Source organism: Macaca fascicularis, chromosome 10 (genome assembly GCF_037993035.2).
Source record: "Macaca fascicularis isolate 582-1 chromosome 10, T2T-MFA8v1.1".
Classification (NCBI taxonomy): Eukaryota; Metazoa; Chordata; class Mammalia; order Primates; family Cercopithecidae; genus Macaca; species Macaca fascicularis.
This window is the reverse complement of record NC_088384.1, coordinates 29825117-29843640: the sequence shown is the minus strand read 5'-3', so window position 1 is coordinate 29843640 and position 18524 is coordinate 29825117. Positions and strand designations below refer to the sequence as shown.

Genomic DNA, 18524 nt, shown 5'->3' with positions numbered 1-18524 from the left:
CCACCTTTAGAAGACCCAAAATACTCTGAAAGATACCAGCGCTTCCTGGAACTAGTTTGGGGAATATGGGGTGAGGCTGATGCACAAGATATTACAGGTGTGTGATCACATGGCTGTGGATTGGGGATCAGGCTCAAGGTTAACACTAGCGTGGGGCTGGACGTCAAGCATGAAGGGTGTGAACTACTAAGTCAGGCCCAGGTAGAGTTAGTTTCTGACTGGTTTGTGGATGGATCTTGATGATGGTCAGCCTGCAGGAGCAGGAGGATGTGGGGAAATTGAGAGAACATGAGAAAAGTCACCAATCCAAGCTCCGCATCTATTGATTGCCTGGGGGAGGCTATGTCAGAGTCGAATTCAGGATGAGCTTCAGGGCTGGGTCAGGCTAGATAAGAGCTGAGTGAACGTGGGCTGACAGCTCCAGGCAAGGCCTGGCATCCGTTAGGAGTCAGATCCCACAAACCCTCCTGCCTGCGGAGCACCCTCTCCCTCCCTAGCTCGTGACGGTGCAGCCTCCCTACCCAATCCCATGTACACCTGCTGCCTCATCTCAGACACTTCTCAACTCATCCCAGTGTCTCTGGCAGCAGATGATGTTGGCCTCCTGGGTGTGGAGACACCAGCTGTCTTGGTGAGTCCTCAGTGCCTGGGTACTCTCAGACCCCTTGTCTCTGCCTCCAGCACATCAGGCATGTGGCAGCTTCCTTCACCAGACCTGCTGGCTAGTCCTGACAGGCCAGGGACAGAGCCTGCAAAGACAGGAAGCTCTACAGTCACAATGAGGCAAAGAAAGGGCCCCTTACAGCTTGATCACAGCCACACCTGATCCAAATCCCAGCCTCTCATTAGAAGAACACTTGAGGGTTCTAGTTGCCACAGCACCTGTCTGAGCCCATTTCATGGAGGGGAAAACTGAGACCACCAAGGGCCAGATCCATAGCCCTGCAGGGTATAAAGCCATCCCCAGCAGCTGCGTATAAAGCCATCCCCAGCAGCTGCGTGACCTCCTTTCACTGTGTGGTAAGTTTCCATTATGGAAAACTTTGAACACATACATAAGGAGACAGAGGAATAATGATGCCCCAAGTTCCCATCACCCAGTCCCCCAAGTAAGCAATTCACAGACATTACTGACCTACACATGGCAGAATAACCCCCACATTACACAATACTTACTAACAAATACCAGAAATCACATCTTTTCAGCTGTAAATATCCCATTTCTATGCTGGAAACATATGGACTTAAAAAATACTACAATATTATTACCAAACCTAAATAGAAATTATCACTAATTTCCTAATACCAAGAAATAATCACGGGCTCCTCAAATGCCTCACAAATGCCAGAAGCATACTGACTTAGTTATGTGTTGGTGCCGTGGTTATTTTGGGGTTTTTGGTTGTTTATTTGAGAATTCAATATGGCATGAACTGGTGATGGATGTATGTGCTGTTAGGCTGCTTGTCACTGGTGAATATCTCCAAATTACTCTAGTGCTTCCTGGAAAGGCAGGAGCTGCAGGAACTGAGAGCTATCTGGGGACCTTCCCATGGTTGGAATAAAGCCACACCTCGCACAACAAGAACCCAGGACTATCATCTACTTCCGTTTTTGTTTTGTTTTGTTCTTTTCTGCAAAATGGTCAGAGCTTGGAGGGACATAACTGGACTCAGAATAGACATTGCAAAATAGCTTTCAAGGACATGGGGCTGCTACCAGCAAAGTCACCCATGTCACATTGCCACTCTTGTAGTAATGTTAGGTGCACAGGATGGTCAATACCTACATCCCTCAGATGGGAAGGAAGGCAGAGGATTGAGGCTTCAGTTCACGACCTTCTCATGAGCGCTGCAGAGTGTCTTTGAAGCCAGGGGTCTACAGCTGGGCTCTGTTCACCCAGGAGTGAGCTTCATGCTCTAGGAAGGAGACACTTTGCACACAGATGATCCAGGACCCAGCCATCCTTCCAGGGTGAAGAATCCATGTCTTCTCTCATGGTGAACTCTAGGATTCGAGTCATCTAATGTTTTGGAAGCCACTGCCATTATATTTGATGATAACAGGTGGCCAACAATGATGAATATTTTCGCAGGGGGAGTCACCCCAAGTGGCATCAGACTTCTCACATGGCCCCAGAGGATTAAATGGCTCCTGATTAGTCAGAGGATAACACGGTCCAGCTTATCATGTCCCTTTCTTCTTTGTCTTCTATGTATTTCTTGCCCCAGTCCTCGGATCCCCGACTGACATCCCATCCCTTAGTGAGAGGTGGTATTTGGAGACCACATTCTGGAGGTTCCCTCATGTCCCCCATTTGAAAAACACAATGGCAGCCACCACCCCAGTTGTCCCACCCACCATGACACCACATTCAGTGCCGCAGGGGATGCTTCCAGGGTTACCCTAACACATGTGGCTGGCATTTCATATTGGGACCAGCCAGGCCTCACTGACCAGGCCTAGCCAATTAGAACTACTCCAGAAGGTGGGGCTGGAACCCACCAAGGTTCTCAGAACACTGCAACCAGCCTCTCCGTGGGGGGAGAGGGGCACCCTCGGCACCACCCCATGGTGTTACCAAAAGTTGAACCATGGGTTGGTTCAACTTTACAGAGAAGAGCCCACCTATCCCATCTGTGGAAATTCACTCCTTAGTGACACAGATGTCCTCTAATAAATTCAATCCTGGACCTGACTGATGGTTGGCACAAAAACCAAATCCAAGATGTCCTCCAGAAGCATGGATTTCCAGGGAAACTGCTGCAGGTCACAGGATGTCACCGGTCCTCTTTTCTCTGTGGGCTGAGTGGGGGGGCCATGTGGACTCCCTCACGAGTAGATGCCACCAGGGTCAGTGGCCCCAGCTTCCTCCTTCACAGCTGCACTGGGGGCTGGGGGTAGGGGCGTCCCAGGGAGGGTTTTTGTATGAGCCTGTGTCACAGTGTGGCTTATTCGGAGGAGGGACCCGGCTGACCGTCCTAGGTGAGTCTCTTCTCCCCTCTCCTTCCCCACTCTTGGGACAATTTCTGCTGTTTTTGTTTGTTTCTGCGTCTTGTCTCAACTTGTGGTCAGGTTTTCTCCCTGGATCTCAGGCCTGAGCAAGGACCTCTGCCCTCCCTGTCAGACCTTTGCCTGCCTCAGCAGGTCACTACGACCCCTTCACCTCTGACCACAGTGGGAGGGGACTGTATAGAATGACCTCCTAAGCCCCATTTGTCTGTCTCCTCTCTGTCTGTCTGTCTGTCTCTACATCTGCCAGAGGAAGGCTGGGTCTCTAAGCGTTCTTCTGTTCTGGCCGCCTCAGTCCGGGTTCTTGTCAGAGCAGCGTTGCTCTTGGATTACTTTGGTTCCATCTCCTGGGGAATCAGGAACAAGGGGTCCGAGGGAGGGACCTCGTGGGAGACTTTAGACAGACCCAGTGCCCTCGGGGCTGCTGCTCAGGAATCCAGACCCAGAGTGAGGTAGGAGGTGGACGGGCTGCCCTGGGTGTCTGGGGGCTGCCAGGGACTGAGCCCTGAGCCAGCCTGAGACTCAGGAAACCCAGTCAGGAGAGAGAAGGGAGAAGCAGACTCTGGATACCAGAAAGCCAGGGAAAGGGTCTCCAAAGGAGAGGATGTGAGGAAAGGGCAGGCTCCTGGGTCTCTTCAGGACATATCCCCTGTGCCCAGGAGGATCAGAAGGGGCAGAGTACACAGTGGGAAAGCCCCGCTGCAATGACCAGGTAGCCGGGACGTGGGGTGGATGCCAGAAAAGACCCCATGGAATAAGAGAAACCCCAGGACAGCAGACAGACTCTCTGACCCCCCAGGCCCTTGCCTCACACACAGGCTCCAGAACTCATGTTTGGCTGCAACAGCCTGAGGGACCAAAACGCCCCAGCATCCCACAGAGCAGGGAAGCCAGGCCAGAAAAGTGACCTCAGAGGTCGCTGGGCAGGAGAGACACACAGCTCTCTTCATCTGCTCAGGGGACAGATGCCACCCAGAAGGCCCTGTCAGGATGGCAGGAGAGGGCAGGGTCAGGGCGCTGACGGTCAGATGTCCGTGTGTGAGGCCAACACCCCGAGACATCTCAGGACAGGTGATAAGAAGGTGTCTAAGGTGAAACAGCTCCCAGTGCAGATCAGGACATGGTGGAAAACACCCTGAGCCCTCTGCACGGCACAGACCCTCGGACGCACAGCCCCGGAACAAGCGCACCCCAACATCTCATCATATACTGAGGTCAGGGGCTCCCCGGCTGGACACCGGGACTCTGACCCCCTGCTCCTCGTTCACCCCGCAGGTCAGCCCAAGGCTGCCCCCTCGGTCACTCTCTTCCCGCCCTCCTCTGAGGAGCTTCAAGCCAACAAGGCCACACTAGTGTGTCTGATCAGTGACTTCTACCCGGGAGCCGTGGAAGTGGCCTGGAAGGCAGATGGCAGCGCTGTCAACACGGGAGTGGAGACCACCAAACCCTCCAAACAGAGCAACAACAAGTACGCGGCCAGCAGCTACCTGAGCCTGACGTCCGACCAGTGGAAGTCCCACAAGAGCTACAGCTGCCAGGTCACGCACGAAGGGAGCACCGTGGAGAAGACAGTGGCCCCTGCAGAATGTTCATAGGTTCCCAACCCTCACCCCACCCACGGGGGCCTGGAGCTGCAGGATCCCAGGGGAGGGGTCTCTCCTCCCACCCCAAGGCATCCAGCCCTTCTCCCTGCACTCAATAAACCCTCAATAAATATTCTCATTGACAATCAGAAATCTTGTTTTATCTCGCTTTTTCTTTTCTCACGTATAATTCCTAGCCTTTCCTGACTTCTCAGTTTGGGATGGAAAGAATCCTGAACCCAGTGGGAAAGTTCCCCAGGTGAAGGGGTTCTCAGTCTTCTGGGTATCTCTGCAGGTGGGGCCTTCCTCACCCAGACACCACTTCCTCAGCTCTCCACTGTACCCCTGAGCCACCAACCTTGCCTGGCTGGGACCAGCGGGGTGTCACACTCTCCTAGATTCTGTCTTTCAACAGAGACCTAACCACGCATCACACGGCACTGCTCGCATGCCTTCTGTGTATGCTCCGGTCTCTGGGCTGAAGAGTTGCTGGTCTGGGACAGGGAATATGTCTGCTCTTTGTCACATGCCAGGTCCCTGACATGGCATCCCTGACGTTGTACACCGAGCCAGTGACTCCAGGGAGCTCTCTGTGTCAGGGGGATCCATGATCCAGAGCTTCATGTTGTCCTGCAAGCATCTGGTGGGATGTAGGTCTTGCAAAACTGGGAAATACCATGGTTCAGCACCAGGATGCAGGACGGTCCTGAGAGGGAAATCAGGAAAAATGAAGGGGTCTCTGAGGAGCCCAGATCCGTGGGCTAGAGGCAGAAATAAGGGTGAAGAGCACCTATGAGTCAATGTCATGGTCTCAGCAGGAACAGAGTTGAAAATCCCCATTCTACATGAAACCATTTAGCAGGAAAGGAGTCCATACTTGTGCTGCCACCGGAAGCACTCAGAAGGCTTGGACAATGAAACATACAGGTGCATTTCCTAGACTTGACGACACACGTCATCCAAGAGAAGGCAATGAAAAGTTCTCTACTAGGGAAATCATTTCATATGATAAAGCTTAGCTTCCCTAAAGTCCCATTTATCCATCTGGCAGCTGAAAAAGCCCCATAATGTTCTGCAAGATACTAGTATTTCACGGAACTACTTTATGCAACATAAAGTGAGATTTAAGAACAAAGGTGTTACGGCTGTATGATCAGATGGCTGTAGGTTCAGGGTCAGGCTCAAGGTCTGAAAGAGGCCATGTCAAATTCATGACGAGAGTTGGAGCTGGGTCAGACTAGGTCAGGGCTATGTGAATGTGGGTGGAGGACTACAGGCAAGGTCAAGGCATCCAGGAACACTCAGCTCCCCCAGACCCTCCTGCCCACTGGGACCTTCTCCCTCCCTTGTTCACAGTGGTAGAGGCTTCCTACCCAAACTGCTACGGAGGCCCTGGATGACTGTGCGTTCTTAGTGCCCAGGCAAACTTAGACTCCCTGTCTCTGCCTCCAGCACATCAGGGATGTGGCATCTGCCTTCACCAGAGCTGCTGGGTGGCCCTGACAGGCCAGGGACAGAGCCTACAAAGACAGGAAACTCTGCAGTCACAATGAGACACAGAAAGGGCCCCTTGGTGCTTGATCACAGCCACCTCTCCTCCAAATCCCAGCCTCTGAATTACAAGAAGACTGAAGGGTTCCAGTGGCCACAGTCCTTCTCTAAGCCCGTTTCACTAATGAGAAAACTAAGACCACCCCAGGAGGGCCAGATCCACAGCTCTGCTGGGTACAAAGCCACGTCTGCTTCACACCCAGCAGCTGTCCAAAGACTGACCTGCGTTATGAGTGTATATTATGAAGAACTTTGAACATACAAATAAGGAGACAGAAAAATAACAATGTCCCATGTTCTCATTGCCCAGCACTCAAAATAAGCAAATCACAGATGATGCCGACCCACCTACAGCAAAATAAATTCTCCCTTATACAATATTTAGAAAGAAATACCAAACATCAGATCTGTTCACCTGTAAGTATTCCATTACTGTCCTGGAAGGATATGGACCTTAAAATAACTATAATATCATTACCACACCTAAATAGAAATTATCACTAATTCCCTAATATCGAGAAATAAGCATGGTCTCCTCAAATGCATCACAAACACCAGAAGTGCACTGACTTAGTTACATGTTGGTGCTGCTGTTTATATGAGGAGCAATATGGCATCAAATGGTAATGGGTGCATGTGCCGTCAGGCCAGTTGTCACTGGTGAGTATCTCCTCAACTGCTCTAGAATCTCCCAGCAAGGCAGGAGCTGCAGGAGCTGAGAGCTGTCTGGAGACCTTCTCCTGGTTGGAATACAGCCATGCCTCCTGCAGCAGGAGGATCTCCTCAAATGCATCACAAACACCAGAAATTCATTGACTTAGTTACGTGTTGGTGCTGTTGTTTATATGAGGAGCAATATGGCACCAAATGGTAATGGGTGCATGTGCCGTCAGGCCGGTTGTCACTGGTGAATATCTCCTCAATTGCTCTAGAGCCTCCCAGCAAGGCAGGAGCTGCAGGAGCTGAGAGCTGTCTGGAGACCTTCCTGTGGTTGGAATACAGCCATGACTCCTGGAGCAGGAACCTAGGGCTTCCCTTAGCTTTTATTTTCCTGGAAAATGATTCCAGCATGAAGGGGATTAACTTGATTCAGATTGGACATTGCAAATGGCTTCCAAGGACATGGGGCTGCTGCCAGCCAAGTCACCCATGTCAGGTTGCCAGTCTTGTAGTAATGTTGGGTGCACAGGATGGCCAATAGCTGCATCCCTCAGACGGGAAGGAAGGTAGAGGGTTGAGGCTTCAGTTCACCTCCTTCTCATGAGCGCCGCAGAGTGTCTGTGAAAGTCAGGGGTCTACAGCTGGGCTCTGTTCACCCAGGAGTGAGCTGCATGCTCTAGGAAGGAGCCACTTTGCACACAGATGATCCAGGGCCCAGCCATCCTTCCAGGGTGAACAATTCATGTCTTCTCTCACGGTGTATTCTAGGATTCAAGCCATCTAATATCTTTGACGCCACTGGCATTATATTCAATTGATGATGACAGGCGACAACCAATGATGAATATTTTCCCAGGGGAGGTCTCCCCAAGTGGCATCAGACTTCCTCACATGGCTCCAGGGGATTAAATGGCTCCTGATTAGTCAGAGGATAAGAGGTTCTGTCTTATCATGTCCCTTTCTTATTTGTCTGATGTGTTTTTCCTCCCTCAGGCCTAGGATTCCCCACTGATCTCCCATCCCTTAGTGAGAGGTGCTAATGGAGACCACATTCTGCAGGCTCCCTCATGTGCCCCATTTGAAAAAGACAACGGCGTCCACCACCCCAGTTGTCCCACCCAACATGAGGCCAGATTCAGGGCTGCAGGGGATGCTCCCAGGGTTACCCTAACACATGTGGCTGGCATTTCATATTGAGACCAGCCAGGCCTCACTGACCAGGCCTAGCCAACTAGAACTACTCCAGAAGGTGGGGCTGGAACCCACCAAGGTTCCCAGAACACTGCACTCTAGGGCAACCAGCCTCTCCGTGGGAGGAGAGGGGCACCCTCGGCACCACCCCATGGTGTTACCAAAAGTTGAACCATGGGTTGGGGTTCAACTTTGCAGAGAAGAGCCCACCTATCCCATCTGTGGAAATTCACTCCTTAGCGACACTAATGCCCTCCAATAATTTCAATCCTGGGCCTGACTGATGGTTGGCACAAAAACCAAATCCAAGATCCCAATGTCCTCCAGAAGCATGGATTTCCAGGGATCCTGCTGCAGGTCCCAGGATGTCACCGGTCCTCTTCTCTCTGTGGGTTGAGTGTGGGGGCCTTGTGGACTCCCTCATGAGCAGATGCCACCAGGGTCAGTGGCCCCAGCTTCCTCCTTCACAGCTGCACTGGGGGCTGGGGGTAGGGGCGTCCCAGGGAGGGTTTTTGTATGAGTCTGTGTCACAGTGTTGGGTATTCGGCGGAGGGACCCGGCTGACCGTCCTAGGTGAGTCTCTTCTCCCCTCTCCTTCCCCACTCTTGGGACAATTTCTGCTGTTTTTGTTTGTTTCTGCGTCTTGTCTCAATTTGTAGTCAGGCTTTCTCCCTGGATCCCAGGCCTGAGCAAGGACCTCTGTCCTCCCTGTCAGACACTTGCCTGCCTCAGCAGGTCACTTGACCCCTTCACCTCTGACCCAGGGGGAGGGGACTGTATAGAATGACCTCCTAAGCCCCATTTGTCTGTCTCCTCTCTTTCTGTCTGTCTGTGTGTCTGTCTGTCTCCACATCTGCCAGAGGAAGGCTGGGTCTCTAAGCATCCTTCTGTTCTGGCCTCCTCAGTCTGGGTTCTTGTCAGAACAGCGTTGCTCTTGGGTTACTTTGGTTCCAACTCCTGGGGAATCAGGAACAAGGGGTCCGAGGGGGGACCTCATGGGAGAGACCTTAGACGGACCCAGTGCCCTCGGGGCTGCTGCTCAGGAATCCCAGGGCTGGGACCCAGGACCAGAATCCAGACCCAGAGTGAGGTAGGAGGTGGACGGGCTGCCCTGGGTGTCTGGGGGCTGCCAGGGACTGAGTCCTGAGCCAGCCTGAGACTCAGGAAACCCAGTCAGGAGGGAGAAGGGAGAAGCAGACTCTGGACACCAGAAAGCGAGGGAAAGGGTCTCCAAAGGAGAGGATGTGAGGAAAGGGCAGGCTCCTGGGTCTCTTCAGGACATATCCCCTGTGCCCAGGAGGATCAGAAGGGGCAGAGTACACAGTGGGAAAGCCCCGCTGCTATGACCAGGTAGCCGGGACGTGGGGTGGATGCCAGAAAAGACCCCGTGGAATAAGAGAAACCCCAGGACAGCAGACAGACTCTCTGACCCCCCAGGCCCTTGCCTCACACACAGGCTCCAGAACTCATGTTTGGCTGCAACAGCCTGAGGGACCAAAACGCCCCAGCATCCCACAGAGCAGGGGAGCCAGGCCAGAAAAGTGACCTCAGAGGTCGCTGGGCAGGAGACACACACAGCTCTCTTCATCTGCTCAGGGGACAGATGCCACCCAGAAGGCCCTGTCAGGATGGCAGGAGAGGGCAGGGTCAGGGCGCTGACGGTCAGATGTCCGTGTGTGAGGCCAACACCCCGAGACATCTCAGGACAGGTGATAACAAGGTGTCTAAGGTGAAACAGCTCCCAGTGCAGATCAGGACATGGTGGAAAACACCCTGAGCCCTCTGCACGGCACAGACCCTCGGACGCACAGCCCCGGAACAAGCGCACCCCAACATCTCATCATATACTGAGGTCAGGGGCTCCCCGGCTGGACACCGGGACTCTGACCCCCTGCTCCTCGTTCACCCCGCAGGTCAGCCCAAGGCTGCCCCCTCGGTCACTCTCTTCCCGCCCTCCTCTGAGGAGCTTCAAGCCAACAAGGCCACACTAGTGTGTCTGATCAGTGACTTCTACCCGGGAGCCGTGGAAGTGGCCTGGAAGGCAGATGGCAGCGCTGTCAACACGGGAGTGGAGACCACCAAACCCTCCAAACAGAGCAACAACAAGTACGCGGCCAGCAGCTACCTGAGCCTGACGTCCGACCAGTGGAAGTCCCACAAGAGCTACAGCTGCCAGGTCACGCACGAAGGGAGCACCGTGGAGAAGACAGTGGCCCCTGCAGAATGTTCATAGGTTCCCAACCCTCACCCCACCCACGGGGGCCTGCAGCTGCAGGATCCCAGGGGAGGGGTCTCTCCTCCCACCCCAAGGCATCCAGCCCTTCTCCCTGCACTCAATAAACCCTCAATAAATATTCTCATTGACAATCAGAAATCTTGTTTTATCTCGCTTTTTCTTTTCTCACGTATAATTCCTAGCCTTTCCTGACTTCTCAGTTTGGGATGGAAAGAATCCTGAACCCAGTGGGAAAGTTCCCCAGGTGAAGGGGTTCTCAGTCTCCTGGGTATCTCTGCAGATGGGGCCTTCCTCACCCAGACACCACTTCCTCAGCTCTCCACTGTACCCCTGAGCCACCAACCTTGCCTGGCTGGGACCAGCGGGGTGTCACACTCTCCTAGATTCTGTCTTTCAACAGAGACCTAACCACGCATCACACGGCACTGCTCGCATGCCTTCTGTGTATGCTCCGGTCTCTGGGCTGAAGAGTTGCTGGTCTGGGACAGGGAATATGTCTGCTCTTTGTCACATGCCAGGTCCCTGACATGGCATCCCTGACGTTGTACACCGAGCCAGTGACTCCAGGGAGCTCTCTGTGTCAGGGGGATCCATGATCCAGAGCTTCATGTTGTCCTACAAGCATCTGGTGGGATGTAGGTCTTGCAAAACTGGGAAATACCATGGTTCAGCACCAGGATGCAGGACGGTCCTGAGAGGGAAATCAGGAAAAATGAAGGGGTCTCTGAGGAGCCCAGATCCGTGGGCTAGAGGCAGAAATAAGGGTGAAGAGCACCTATGAGTCAATGTCATGGTCTCAGCAGGAACAGAGTTGAAAATCCCCATTCCACACGAGACCATTTAGCAGGAAAGGAGTCCATACTTGTGCTGCCACCGGAAGCACTCAGAAGGCTTGGACAATGAAACATACAGGTGCATTTCCTAGACTTGACGACGCACGTCCAAGAAAAGGCAATGAAAAGTTCTCTACTAGGGAAATAATTTCATATGATAAAACTTAGCTTTCCTAAAGTCACATTTATCCATCTGGCAGCTGAAAAAGCCCCATAATATTCTGCAAGGTACTCGTATTTCATGGAACTACTTTATGCAACATAAAGTGAGATTTAAGAACAAAGGTGTTACGGCTGTATGATCAGATGGCTGTAGGTTCAGGGTCAGGCTCAAGGTCTGAAAGAGGCCATGTCAAATTCATGACGAGAGTTGGAGCTGGGTCAGACTAGGTCAGGGCTATGTGAATGTGGGTGGAGGACTACAGGCAAGGTCAAGGCATCCAGGAACACTCAGCTCCCCCAGACCCTCCTGCCCACTGGGACCTTCTCCCTCCCTTGTTCACAGTGGTAGAGGCTTCCTACCCAAACTGCTACGGAGGCCCTGGATGACTGTGCGTTCTTAGTGCCCAGGCAAACTTAGACTCCCTGTCTCTGCCTCCAGCACATCAGGGATGTGGCATCTGCCTTCACCAGAGCTGCTGGGTGGCCCTGACAGGCCAGGGACAGAGCCTACAAAGACAGGAAACTCTGCAGTCACAATGAGACACAGAAAGGGCCCCTTGGTGCTTGACCACAGCCACCTCTCCTCCAAATCCCAGCCTCTGAATTACAAAAAGACTGAAGGGTTCCAGTGGCCACAGTCCTTCTCTAAGCCCGTTTCACAAATGAGAAAACTAAGACCACCCCAGGAGGGCCAGATCCACAGCTCTGCTGGGTACAAAGCCACGTCTGCTTCACACCCAGCAGCTGTCCAAAGACTGACCTGCGTTATGAGTGTATATTATGAAGAACTTTGAACATACAAATAAGGAGACAGAAAAATAACAATGTCCCATGTTCTCATTGCCCAGCACTCAAAATAAGCAAATCACAGATGATGCCGACCCACCTACAGCAAAATAAATTCTCCCTTATACAATATTTAGAAAGAAATACCAGACATCAGATCTGTTCACCTGTAAGTGCTCCATTACTGTCCTGGAAGGATATGGACCTTAAAATAACTATAGTATCATTACCACACCTAAATAGAAATTATCGCTAATTCCCTAATATGGACACATAAGCAGGGCCTCCTCAAATGCATCACAAACACCAGAAGTGCACTGACTTAGTTACATGTTGGTGCCGTTGTTTATATGAGGAGCAATATGGCACCAAATGGTAATGGGTGCATGTGCCGTCAGGCCGGTTGTCACTGGTGAATATCTCCTCAATTGCTCTAGAGCCTCCCAGCAAGGCAGGAGCTGCAGGAGCTGAGAGCTGTCTGGAGACCTTCCCCTGGCTGGAATACAGCCATGCCTCCTGGAGCAGGAACCTAGGGCTTCCCTTAGCTTTTATTTTCCTGGAAAATGATTCTAACATGAAGGGGATTAACTTGATTCAGATTGGACATTGCAAATGGCTTCCAAGGACACGGGGCTGCTGCCAGCCAAGTCACCCATGTCAGGTTGCCACTCTTGTAGTAATGTTGGGTGCACAGGATGGTCAATAGCTACATCCCTCAGATGGGAAGGAAGGTAGAGGGTTGAGGCTTCAGTTCAGCTCCTTCTCATGAGCGCTGCAGAGTGTCTGTGAAAGTCAGGGGTCTACAGCTGGGCTCTGTTCACCCAGGAGTGAGCTGCATGCTCTAGGAAGGAGCCACTTTGCACACAGATGATCCAGGGCCCAGTCATCCTTCCAGGGTGAACAATTCATGTCTTCTCTCATGGTGAATTCTAGGATTCAAGCCATCTAATATTTTTGAAGCCAACTGGCATTATATTCAATTGATGATGACAGGTGACCACCAATGATGAATATTTTTCCAGGGGAGGTCTCCCCAAGTGGCATCAGACTTCCTCACATGGCTCCAGGGGATTAAATGGCTCCTGATTAGTCAGAGGATAAGAGGTTCTGTCTTATCATGTCCCTTTCTTATTTGTCTGATGTGTTTTTCCTCCCTCAGGCCTAGGATTCCCCACTGATCTCCCATCCCTTAGTGAGAGGTGGTATTTGGAGACCACATTCTGGAGGCTCCCTCATGTCCCCATTTGAAAAAGACAATGGCAGCCACCACCCCAGTTGTCCCACCCACCATGACACCAGATTCAGGGCTGCAGGGAATACTCCCAGGGTTACCCTAACACATGTGGCTGGCATTTCATATTGAGACCAGCCAGGCCTCACTGACCAGGCCTAGCCAACTAGAACTACTCCAGAAGGTGGGGCTGGAACCACCAAGGTTCCCAGAACACTGCACTCTAGGGCAACCAGCCTCTCCGTGGGAGGAGAGGAGCACCCTCGGCACCACCCCATGGTGTTACCAAAAGTTGAACCATGGGTTGGGGTTCAACTTTGCAGAGAAGAGCCCACCTATCCCATCTGTGGAAATTCACTCCTTAGCGACACTAATGCCCTCCAATAAATTCAATCCTGGGCCTGACTGATGGTTGGCCCAAAAACCAAATCCAAGATCCCAATGTCCTCCAGACGCCTGGACTTCCAGGGATCCTGCTGCAAGTCACAGGATGTCACTGGTCCCCTTCTCTCTGTGGGTTGAGTGTGGGGGCCATGTGGACTCCCTCATGAGCAGATGCCACCAGGGTCAGTGGCCCCAGCTTCCTCCTTCACAGCTGCACTGGGGGCTGGGGGTAGGGGCGTCCCAGGGAGCATTTTTGTATGAGCCTGAGTCACAGTGTGTGTTATTCGGAGGAGGGACCCGGCTGACCGTCCTAGGTGAGTCTCTTCTCCCCTCTCCTTCCCCACTCTTGGGACAATTTCTGCTGTGTTTGTTTGTTTCTGCATCTTGTCTCAATTTGTAGTCAGGCTTTCTCCCTGGATGCCAGGCCTGAGCAAGGACCTCTGCCCTCCCTGTCAGACCCTTGCCTGCCTCAGCAGGTCACTACGACCCCTTCACCTCTGACCACAGTGGGAGGGGACTGTATAGAATGACCTCCTAAGCCCCATTTGTCTGTCTCCTCTCTGTCTGTCTGTCTGTCTCTACATCTGCCAGAGGAAGGCTGGGTCTCTAAGCGTTCTTCTGTTCTGGCCTTCTCAGTCTGGGTTCTTGTAAGAGCAGCGTTGCTCTTGGGTTACTTTGGTTCCATCTCCTGGGGAATCAGGAACAAGGGGTCCGAGGGAGGGACCTCATGGGAGACTTTAGACGGACCCAGTGCCCTCGGCGCTGCTGCTCAGGAATCCAGACCCAGAGTGAGGTAGGAGGTGGACGGGCTGCCCTGGGTGTCTGGGGGCTGCCAGGGACTGAGCCCTGAGCCAGCCTGAGACTCAGGAAACCCAGTCAGGAGGGAGAAGGGAGAAGCAGACTCTGGACACCAGAAAACCAGGGAAAGGGTCTCCAAAGGAGAGGATGTGAGGAAGGGGCAGGCTCCTGGGTCTCTTCAGGACATATCCCGCGCCCAGGGGGATCAGAGGGGGCAGAGTACACAGTGGGAAAGCCCCGCTGCAATGACCAGGTAGCCGGGACGTGGGGTGGATGCCAGAAAAGACCCCGTGGAATAAGAGAAACCCCAGGACAGCAGACAGACTCTCTGACCCCCCAGGCCTTGGCCCCACACACAGGCTCCAGAACTCATGTTTGGCTGCAACAGCCTGAGGGACCAAAACGCCCCAGCATCCCACAGAGCAGGGGAGCCAGGCCAGAAAAGTGACCTCAGAGGTCGCTGTGCAGGAGACACACACAGCTCTCTTCATCTGCTCAGGGGACAGATGCCACCCAGAAGGCCCTGTCAGGATGGCAGGAGAGGGCAGGGTCAGGGCGCTGACGGTCAGATGTCCGTGTGGGAGGCCAAGACCCCGAGACATCTCAGGACAGGTGATCAGAAGGTGTCTAAGGTGAAACAGCTCCCAGTGCAGATCAGGACATGGTGGAAAACACCCTGAGCCCTCTGCACGGCACAGACCCTCGGACGCACAGCCCCGGAACAAGCGCACCCCAACATCTCATCATATACTGAGGTCAGGGGCTCCCCGGCTGGACACCGGGACTCTGACCCCCTGCTCCTCGTTCACCCCGCAGGTCAGCCCAAGGCTGCCCCCTCGGTCACTCTCTTCCCGCCCTCCTCTGAGGAGCTTCAAGCCAACAAGGCCACACTAGTGTGTCTGATCAGTGACTTCTACCCGGGAGCCGTGGAAGTGGCCTGGAAGGCAGATGGCAGCGCTGTCAACGCGGGAGTGGAGACCACCACACCCTCCAAACAGAGCAACAACAAGTACGCGGCCAGCAGCTACCTGAGCCTGACGTCCGACCAGTGGAAGTCCCACAAGAGCTACAGCTGCCAGGTCACGCACGAAGGGAGCACCGTGGAGAAGACAGTGGCCCCTGCAGAATGTTCATAGGTTCCCAACCCTCACCCCACCCACGGGGGCCTGCAGCTGCAGGATCCCAGGGGAGGGGTCTCTCCTCCCACCCCAAGGCATCCAGCCCTTTTCCCTGCACTCAATAAACCCTCAATAAATATTCTCATTGACAATCAGAAATCTTGTTTTATCTCATTTTTTCTATTCTCACATATAATTCCTAGCCTTCCCTGGGTTCTCCATTTAGAGTGGAGGGAATTCTGCACCCAGTGGGAAAGTCACCCAACGGAAGAGGCTCACAGCCTCCCCGAGTCATCTTCTCAGAGGGTCCTTCCTCTCCCAGTCACCCTTCCCCCAACTCTCCGCCATACCCATGACCCTGGCATCAGCTCAGACCAGTCCAACACCCTCCTCAATTTTACTTTTCAATGAAGACCTGATCACATAGAACCCAGTTTCCAATATGCCATCTGTCTGGTCATGTGCCTTTGCTAAAGGGTCACTGCTCAGAGACAACGGGCAGTTTGAAGTGAGATCCCACGCCCCCATCATCCCACACCCTACACAACCTGCCAGGGAATCAGGTGAGCTCCTTGTGCCAGTGGGAACCATGATCCGGAGCAGAAAGTTGTCCCTGCAGAGTGGGTCCTGAAATGCAGTTCTTGCCCACCTGGGAAGGATGTGGAACCTAGTGAGGAGAGAGTGGTGGCCCCGAGCGGGGTATCAGGGAGAAACGAGGAGTGTTCCAGGACCCCTGCTTTGGACTAGAGACGGAAAACCCTTGAGCCCAGGCCAAGATCAGAGCAGGAACAGGGTTGAACTTCCCTGTCCCATCCATGATATCCAGTTAGGAGACCATTTACTAGGTGAGGGGGTCCATGGTTGTGCCATCACCAGGGAGACATGAAAAGGCTGGAAAATGGAACCCTTTAGTGTAGTTCTCACTTTCACAATGCACATTAGCTATGAAAGATGCTAACAAGTCCTGCAGTTGTAAACAGTTCTTTTTTTTCTTTTTTTTTTTTTTTGAGACGAAGTGTTGCTGTGTGGCCCAGGCTGGAGTTCAGGGGTGTGATCCCGGCTCACTGCAAGTTCCGCCTCCCAGGTTCATGCCATTCTCTTGCCTCAGCCTCCCAAGTAGCTGGAACTACAGGTGCCCACCACCATGCCCAGCTAATTTTTCTATTTTTAGTAGAGACGGGGTTTCACTATGTTAGCCAGGATGGTCTCAATCTCCTGACCTTGTGATTTGCCCTCCTCAGCCTCCCTAAGTGCTGGGATTACAGGTGTGAGCCACTGCGACCTGCCAACAGTTCATTTTATATAACCTTGCAAGTCAAGAATTTTCTATTCACTGTCTCAACCAACTTAGCCCTAGGGTGCTCTTCAAGACACTGATATTCGTGTCACTAGTGCTGGGACATGGGCCGAGGCTGAGGCACACAGATGATTCGTTGTGATCAAATGGGTCAGGCTCAGGGTTAACACTTGCCAGGTCAGAAAGAGAGCATAGGGCTGTGATCTCAACCATGAAGAGTCTCAAATTCTAAAGTCAGGGGACACAGTAGAGTTAGATTACGGTTATGGCTGGAGCCACGATGGCCAGCCTGTGGGAGGGTAGGACTCAGGTGGACTGGACTGAATGAGAAAGGTACCATCTCAAGCATAGAATGGGCATCACTGGCTATCTGATGGAGGCTGTGTCAAAATCATATTCACCCAAGAATCAGGGCCAGGTCACACAAGGTCAGGGCAGGGTAAGTGTGAATTAAGGGCTACAGGCAGGTCAGGCTTTCATAAGACTCAGCTATCCTAGACCCCACCCCACCAGGGTCCCTCCCTCACTCATGTGACTCAGCCCCTCCATGTGCACCTACAGCCTGATGTCAGAGACACAATCGTCCCAGGGTCCCCCGACAGTGGATGAGATGGCCTTGGGAAATGTACTTCCCAGCACTCCTCATCAGTCTTGGGCGCTGTCAGGCCCCTTCTTGGTGCCTCCAGCACATCAGCGATGTGGCGGGTGCCTTCACCAGAGTTGCTGGGTGGTTACGCCAGGCCCGAGACAGAGCCTGCAAGGGCAGGGAACTCTAGGGCCATAGTGGGGCAGAGAAGGGGCTCCTCTTGGAGCCTAATCATAGCCACCCCTGCCCAAAATCACAACCTACAAGTTAGAAAGAAACTTAAGGGTCCTGATTCCCACTACCCTGTCTGGCCCCATTTCATGGATGTGAAAGCTGAGACTCCAACAGCAAAGAGGACCACATTGCTCTCCACCTTCTCAATGGCCCTGCTGGGTAGGAAGCCAGACTCCCCTCTGGATGTCCCCTGGTACTGTCCCAAAACTAATCTCTCTCATTACTGCCTTGTAAGACATTATAGGAAACTGACAGTAAGAAAATTTAAAAACAGGAGGATAATACAGCTCAAGTTGACCCACCCACAATCAAGTAACCTCTTTTACACAGTTGTTTGCAGCAAATTGTAGACATCATGCCCATTAGTCTAAACATTCCATTTGTGTCTCTAAACATATGGACCCCAAAAAAACTACATTCTCACAAACCTAAATAGAAATTGTCAATAATTCTTTCATATCAAAAAAAGGATGTTTCCCATCAAATACTTCACAAATGTCCTACGTTTCTTTCACTAGACCTGGGTTTGTCTTGTTATTTTGTGGTTTTGCATTTCATTTCTATGAGGATTCCATACAGTTGGAAATTGTGACTGGTGGCTGTGTTTTTAGACCTGTTCTGTCTGCAGGTATCTTCCTAGTTGATTTTTAATTTCCTTGCAAGGCAGGAGCTACAGGAGCTGAGGGCTGGTCCCAGGACCTTCCCACGGTCAGGATGCAGCCTGCTACCTCCCCAAGCTGGAACCAAGCGCTCCTCTCTGCTTCTGTGTTTCCTGAAAACAGATTCTTGGACAGAAAGTTTTAACAAGGCTCAGTGTGACTTTTCAGCAAGACCGCTTGGCTAGTGGGCTCCCATATGGGGT

General features: G+C 52.5%; 1 protein-coding gene and 2 gene segments (V, D, J or C); all 3 read left to right on the top strand.

The window, feature by feature from the left end:
- Positions 1-4748, top strand: part of LOC102119992 (immunoglobulin lambda-1 light chain) — a 306764-nt gene extending 302016 nt beyond the window's left edge. For both annotated transcript variants that reach the window (XM_065521755.2, XM_065521754.1), the window contains exons 3-4: positions 2949-2985; positions 4288-4748. In XM_065521755.2, coding sequence (XP_065377827.1) covers positions 2949-2985; positions 4288-4607 — 357 coding nt within the window. In that variant the 3' untranslated portion in view covers positions 4608-4748. The remainder of the gene's footprint in view (positions 1-2948; positions 2986-4287) is intronic.
- A 3599-nt stretch (positions 4749-8347) lies between these two features.
- LOC135964424 (immunoglobulin lambda constant 6-like) lies at positions 8348-10371 on the top strand. The segment is given in 2 exon segments: positions 8348-8570; positions 9911-10371. Coding segments are annotated over 2 exon segments (528 nt in total).
- A 3349-nt stretch (positions 10372-13720) lies between these two features.
- LOC135965243 (immunoglobulin lambda constant 6-like) lies at positions 13721-15704 on the top strand. The segment is given in 2 exon segments: positions 13721-13943; positions 15244-15704. Coding segments are annotated over 2 exon segments (528 nt in total).
- Positions 15705-18524: the final 2820 nt, after the last annotated feature.